Genomic DNA, 7,856 nt, shown 5'->3' on the forward strand with positions numbered 1-7,856 from the left:
GACGTTGGTAAACACTTAACATTTTCTAATCGCGTACATTTTCTGTAATTAATTCATTGAAATGAATCAGTTAAAGGCCCTAATTTTAACACAAACTTATCAATTACAGCACCTTTACATAATTTATATATAATATTTGACATAACGGAAGGAAGCCAATGGGGGTTTAATTGGGCTGAAACCTTGCCCACATTTGGAGTCATGCCTCAACAGATATGTCATAGTTTAGTGGTTCTCAAAGTACACAAATCACCACCTAGTTGTATAAGTTCTCGATCTGCTCGTTGTACATCCTGGTGACCAGCGGCCTCCTCAGCTTCATGGTGGGGCCCAGCTCGCCCCCGGCGATGGAGAAGTCCTTGTCCAGGATGATCCACTTCTGAACGCGCTGGGCGTTGGAGGCGGCGTTCTCATTGACCCGGTTGACTCCCTTCTGGATGGCGGCGTTAACGGCACCGTCTTGGCCGGAGGCGACCTCGGAGACGCGGGTGGCTTTGCTGCCCAGCGCCTTGCATAGCTTCACGGCCTCGGGTGTCATCTGGTCCTCGGGGGCGCCCGTCTCCTCGTTCACCTGGCACTTGACGGTGAGCAGCATGGACAGGAAGTTCCTCCTGTCTCCGATCAGCATGGCGTGGCTGATGAGCGGCACGGCCTTCTTCACGGCGTCCTCGATGGGGACGGGAGGGACATTCTCTCCGCCCGAGGTGATGATCAGCTCTTTGATGCGCCCGGTGATGAAGAGGAACCCGCCCTCGTCCTGCTTGCCCAGGTCCCCGGAGTGCAGCCAGCCGTCTGCGTCCAGAGCTTCCTCCGTCACGTCGGCCATGTTGAGGTAGCCCATGAAGACGTGTCGACCCCAGGCGCAGATCTCGCCGATGCCCTCCTTGTCCGGGTTGTGAATCTTCGTCTTGCACCCCGAGAGCTCCTTCCCACAGCTGGTGAGTCTGAAGGCGTCGGGCCGGCAGAAGGTGTGAGGTCCTGTGAGCTCGCTCATGCCAAAGATCTCGTACACGGGGATGTCCAGGCTGAGGAAGTACTCGAGGGTGTCTTTACTGATGGGTGCGCCACACGTGAAGGACATGTCGCAGCGGTCAAGCCCCAACGCCTGGCGCACCTTCTTGAACACCACTGTCTTGGCGATGTGGTACCTGAGCGGCTTGCGCCCGACAGCTTCGCCCGGGTTCATCTTGCTGAGGTTGGTGCGTAGTCCCACATCCTTGGCCCAGGTGGCCACCATCCTGCCGAGGGTGTACGACTGGGCCCCGGTGGCCTTCATCTTCTCCTGCATCTTCTCCCAGACGCGGGGGACGCCCATGAAGAATGTGGGACGCGCCTCCTTCAGGGTGTTGACCAGGGAGCCCTTGAGGGCGTCTGGCTGTGCGAAGTATGTGCACCCTCCGATCTTCATGAGGCACCAGATGTCATTCATCTGAGCGGCGATGTGGCTGAGGGGCAGGTAACTGATCGTAGACACCAAGGCCTGGGACTCGGAGGACCAGTGACGGCTGGTGGTGAAGGCTGTCCATGTCAGATTGTCGTGGCTGAGCATGACTCCTTTGGGCTTCCCCACGGTCCCGGAGGTGTAGATGAGCGAGCAGCACTGGTTGGGCTTCTGGCTGGCGATGATGTCGTTGAGGGGAGCATCTGGCTCGTGGCGTCCCAGCTCCATAAACTCTGTCCATGTGTAAAGATTTGGTCGCTTCTCTTTTAGCGTGTCTTTGTACTGAATAATTGCTTTCAAGTATGGCAGCTGGTCTTGGACCTGGAGGATCTTCTGAAGCTGCGCGTGGTTCTCCACCACGATCACATTGGCCTCACAGTTATCCGCTATGTACTGACATGCCTCGGGTGAACTGGTCGCGTAGATGCCCACGGCGAATCCTCCTGCCAAGATGGCAGCAATGTCGGAGATCAACCACTCAGGGGAATTGAAGCCCAGGATGCACACGCCATGGTACCGCTCCAGGCCAAGCTTGAGGAAGCTCTTGGCCGCCGTTCGACAGGCCGCGTAGTAGTCAGTGTAGTTGAGAAACATCTGTTGTTCGCCCTCCTTCCAGCTAAGAGCGGTGCGGTCGCCGAAGCACTCCGCGGCCGAGGAGAACATCTGGTGGACCGTCACTGGGGGCTCTGAGGCCATACCAGACTCCCCCATTCTCAACCTCACCTCCTCGTTGCCTCTGGACGTCCACAGAGGAAGATCCCCTGCCGATGGTACCAAAGGGGTATCTGTGTGCTCGTCGCTGACAGCCTGTGTGGGAGAGGACTGTTCAGCAGGGACCTTTTTCTTGGCGCAAGGATTTGGTGGATCCACCTCCATGGCTACATACATTGGCTCACGCACAGTAGCACGTTAAAATGGGAGTCCTCTGCACAAGCACAGGACTGACAGGACTCTCACTCTCTCTCTGGACTTCTCTCTTGCTTTATATTGTTTTATATCATTTCATGGTGTCATAGATTGGCTTCAGTTCCTTTTCTTCGTCTCATGAAACAGAAAACGTGGACAAAGCTGACTTTATACATCTCCCATCTGACGTCACACAACACCAGGGCTCGGTACTGAATCCAATAGGTCTGGTATTGAATGCTACAGGTTCAGACTGTCTACCGGACCGAATCGCAGGTTTTGGCGAATTAATCTCAGTGGCGCTTAAATGTCTGAGCTGAATTGTGCAATTTACCAAAGATTCATACCTACAAAATACCTACCAATATTACAGTGGGGGAAATTCAGTTGTCAATATGAAAATCACACACAGTGTGAAGTGAGCGGTGCTATTTATGAGTTAATTTCATTAAGGGTCCCGTGAAGCTTGGCCAATGTGGGATGCGGCGGGACATATGTACAAACAGACAAAGCTTTTAGGAGGGGTTAGCAACGCTCAATGATGATTACAAATCTTTATACCTATTGTTACATGCAGCTTTTATTCCTATCGAAGTACCAGTTTAGGCACTGTTTTGCCACCATCACCATATTAAAAGTACTGATTTAGCACCGTATTGGATGGAACCCAAACGACACCCAAACCTACACAAACACAAACCATTGCTTATAGCAATGCCATTTTGTGCAGGCACATCTGATATCACACATTGCTAGAGTTGGGACTAATAACTAACTAATTGTGGGCTCGCCGAAGGCGAGAACACTATGTTATCCTCATTATTTATAGAGTGAGTTCCGCCGCATATTTCCGCCGCATATTTGTGCCGCATATTTGTGCCGCAGACGGTACAAAGGCAGGGAGGGCCCTTAGCCAATGAGGCGCAATTGGTGGAAACAAATCTGTGAGTGGTGTTAGCTGGAGGATTGGTTGAGCTTCACATGACAGTTAGCACGCTGCAGAATATAGTCACGTTGGCAAACATAAGAAATTAAAGGGATAAGAAACCCCGCCTCTTTATTTGTTTTATGGGATTTCAGAACATGAAAAGAAATCTGAAATGTAGGCGTGGTTATCTGCTGTTGTGGGGGGAGGGGGCGGAGTAATGCGTGCACCTCATTCAATGTGTTAGAAGAACTATCAGAGAGACAAAGCGAAGCTGTCGCAGTGGGCCACTTGTTGCTGTTTCCATTTCGGAAACAAATTTTAAAACCAGCCATTGGTAACCTGACTTGCGCCAGATGATAGCAGCAGTGCGTATTGCTCTGCTTAACTATCCATCTGGGATTGCTCCGGCAGCCTCGATGTAAGGGGCGGGCCATTTTTTGAATTTATTTAGCAGGTGATTGGATGGGGCCGTCTGTCTATCACAGTCTGGGAGTGCCAACTCCAACCACTCATATTGGCCTGTCTGCGTGACGTTCCACCCAGAATCCGCCTCCTGGGTTTCCACGTGGTCTGCAATCAGACTCTATTGGCTCAGAGCCGCTCAGAGCCCGCCCGTAGCTGCCGCTGATTGGTCCGGCCCGGGGCTTTACGAGTGTTATCAACTCCCAGCGAGAGAACTCAGATGGTAAAGTAGAGCGGTAGCCTACGCACTACTGCCACCATCTGACGAAAGTCAGGTAAAGCCATTGGAGGTGTAAAAAATATAAAGATTCGGCAACTCCATGTTCTATAACCAGTTAAAATGGGCAAGTATTTTACAAACAAGCTGTCTGAGCTTTTATCCATGGACAAACTTTCTCCAGCTCTGGACTGTTTACCTCGGAACCGAAGAAGGGACGCTAGGCTAGCGCTGATAGCTATTTTCTGTGTAGAGTGTGTGTGTGTGTGTGTGTGTGTGTGTGTGTGTGTGTGTGTGTGTGTGTGTGTGTGTGTGTGTGTGTGTGTGTGTGTGTGTGTGTGTGTGTGTGTGTGTGTGTGTGTGTCTGTGTCGTGACAGTGCGCGCACACACACAACGTCCACACACTAAAAATAGCAGATCTACAAGCTCACAACGCGTCGCTTTCGCGCCGCGTTGTGAGCTTGCAGATCTGCAATTTTTCGTGTGTGGACGTTGTGTGTGTGTGTGTGTGTGTGTGCGCACTGTCACAACGTGCACACACACACACACACACACACACACACACACACAGCAGCAGCATCAGGAGATATTGGATGGGAACCATGTGATGTTCGATGGAAGGTCTGCACAGTCAGGTTGTGGAATAGATTAGTCACTATGAATGATAATAGGCTAACAAAGAAAGTATTTAACTGGGACAGACATCAGAATGGACCCTGGATAGAGGACATGCATGCTATGTTTTGTAAATATGGAGTGGAAGACGTGTTCCTCAGATTAGAACAAGTTGATGTTGTGGCTCTAAAGGAGATGCTGTTTGATCAGATCAAACATACCTGGACAGAGGAGATTTGGAGTAAACCAAAATTGCGTACATACAGAGAAATTAAGTATGATTATTATACAGAAAAATATGTTTTATTTAACCTGACAAAGAAAAAAAGGTCACTCTGTGCTCAGATTAGAGGAGGTATTCTGCCACTCCATATTGAAACGGGTCGTTATGTTGGGTTGGATGAAGAAGAACGTATCTGTCAAATGTGTGATCTTAATGAAATAGAAAATGAGTATCATTTTGTTCTGTATTGTCCCTTCTATTCGGGACCCAGAGAAGAGTTGTTTAATAATATTGACGATATTTATATGTGGGATATCAGTGACTCACAACGTATTAACTGTCTATTTGAAAAACATGTATTTAAACTGGCAAACTACTTTGAGAAAGCCTGGGACTTGAGAAAAAAAGCATTGTACAACCAGTAGGGGTTAAGTACCATATGCTCTGTTTTGCTTTATTTTATTATTATTTTGTTTTCCCCCCGCTGGTATCTATGTTGTAGCCTATACTGGTAACGGATGTATAGAAAAAAAGAAAAAGGAATGTATCTAAGAATATTGTAACCTGTCTGAAAAGGTGTCATATAATCCCATGAGGGATGGGCCACGAGGTGGCATGACACTCAAATAAAATTATTCATTCATTCATTCATTCACACACACACACACTAGAGATGCACCGATCAGGTTTTTTGGGGCCGATACCGATCACCGATCAGCTGGAATCAATATCTGCCGATACCGATATTACCGATCGATCAAAGCACCGATATTACCACCGATATTACCGATCGATCACAGCGTGAAATCCATAAATTCTTCTATTGTGTCACTGTCGGAGCATTTATATATTTAATGATTCCTCTTACACAACATTGACATTGTATATATTAATTCAATTCAACTTTATATTTTAAGGTCATGATTTGATTCGATTCTCAATATGATATATTATCGTAAATCATTTTAGTCCTAGGAAAATTCCTCCTCAAGAAAAACAAAACAAAAAGGTTTTCTCATAAAGACAGTGGCAATATTGTCTATCCTTCATTATTTTCAAGGTTATTTGGCTATAATGGTTAATAGCAACAATAATAGGCCAAATAGGCCCTTAAGATTTTCTGTACACTATATACATATTTGGGGTCCTTGCTCTTGGCATGAAAATGTTTGAGAACCACTGTTCTTAAACAATATCAGACAACAACATTTCTGTTTGACTGACCTTCCCAGTTTTTTATTTTTATAGACCTGTTTGCTGGAAAAAACAGGATATGGCAACACTTTTTATAGACCTGTTTGCTTGTTTCTGTCGCAGAAACTAAATGGCAACGCGTCATCCTCCTTACATCTAGTGCTAACGGTTAGCACCTGTGGAAATGACTGTTTTAAACTATATAAGGGAACTACAAACGTTATCCTTAGATCGACAACAACTACCTCCAACTGTTGTCCTCCAATGACTTTGGAATTATGTTTTTTGGAATTAAGTTTAACATCAACGTTACAGCCTCTCTCTCTTCTCTCACGTCGCAGAGAGAGAGAGAGAGAGAGAGAGAGAGAGAGAGAGAGAGAGAGAGAGAGAGAGAGAGAGACGAGCGGAGCCTCGTTAACCCAAAGAGAGAGAGAGAGAGAGAGAGACACGAGCGGAGCCTCGTTAACCCAAAGAGAGAGAGAGAGAGAGAGAGACACGAGCGGAGCCTCGTTAACCCAACACAGCTGAAAACGCATTCATCTGATCACTCAAATCGTGGATTTTACTTTGAGAAGTCAACACCTACAAAGGTAGAAGTAGGCTACTATTCCAATGGTGTATCCAATATGTTTAAAACAAACAACTTTCATCTCACTCTGTCCCCCTTTCTTCGGTGCATGTCTGTGTGTGGTGTGGGAGGAGGGGGGGGATTAAGTGGCTCACAGACAGAAGTGAACATGGAGCCGCACGCACGCACGCACACACACACACACACACACACACACACACACACACACACACACACACACACACACACACACACACACACACAAGAGAAGAGAGGAGAACAGAGCTCTCCTTCGTCAGAAGCACGCATGCACAACGCGCACGTGAATCGAACGTCAACGTCCCTTTTGCTTCAATCCCTTGATCGGCTCGCTTTGATCCAATTATGGAAACACCGATCAAAACCGATATGGCCTTGATCGGCCGATCTGATATCGGAACCGATCAATCGGTTCACCTCTAACACACACACACACTACACAGAAAATAGCTAGCTTAGCTTGTTTGTAAAATACTTGCCCATTTTAACTGGTTATAGAACATGGAGTTGCCGAATCTTTATACTTTTGTTTTTACACCTCCAATGGCTGGTTTTAAAATGTGTTTCCGAAGTACAAACAGCAACAAGTGCCCCACTGCGACAGCTCTACAGTCTATGCTCTGAACGCCACAACGAGGGCAGAATGAAACCACGCCCCCCCTTGATACAACTCTATATTAAACAAACGTTAATATTAATTAGATGCCTACGTCACATTGCACAATACAGTACAGTGTGCGCTAATATTTAATGAGTGGCACGAAATATTTCTTTTCGACCTAGAAACTGGAAGTACACAGAAATAGCTACAGAGACAGCAGAAAGCTCTGAATCCCCAAGCCTATGGGCAAATTGAACCATATTACTGCTCCCTATCACAAGTGACTCATTGATATAATATATATTTATAGAAAAAGTGATTTTCTGTTTCATGGCCCTTTAAGAACAATTTATTTGATTAAGAGTTTTTATTTTAGTTATTGTTGTGGGCTCGCCTGAAAGGCGAGAACACAGTTATCTTCATTATTTATATATATATAGTGAGTTCCGTCGCAGACAGTATAAAGGCAGTTATTTATATAGTGAGTTCCGTCGCAGACAGTACAAAGGTTTCACATGACAGTTAGCACGCTGCAGAATATAGTCACGAGCGAGCCCACACTGTTTCGTAGGAACAGTATTTCTAGTTTTTGTTAGTAATTTGTAACACAACAGTTCGGAACGTTTTTTTTTTTTTTTTTTCAGTTCGGTAACGCTGTTAC

The 7,856-nt window shown here is 46.6% G+C and overlaps 1 protein-coding gene across 1 annotated transcript; it reads right to left on the reverse strand.

Annotated features, from left to right (window-relative positions):
• Positions 1-256: 256 nt before the first annotated feature.
• LOC308286904 (long-chain-fatty-acid--CoA ligase ACSBG2-like) lies at positions 257-2,317 on the reverse strand (the record flags this gene model as incomplete). The annotated part of the gene is made up of 1 exon (XM_080728026.1): positions 257-2,317. One exon carries the CDS (start codon positions 2,315-2,317, stop codon positions 257-259), a length of 2,061 nt encoding a protein of 686 aa, XP_080584152.1.
• Between the last annotated feature and the right edge of the window lie 5,539 nt (positions 2,318-7,856).

Source organism: Nannobrachium achirus, assembly GCF_963921795.1.
Source record: "Nannobrachium achirus genome assembly, chromosome: 6".
Lineage (NCBI taxonomy): Eukaryota > Metazoa > Chordata > Actinopteri > Myctophiformes > Myctophidae > Nannobrachium > Nannobrachium achirus.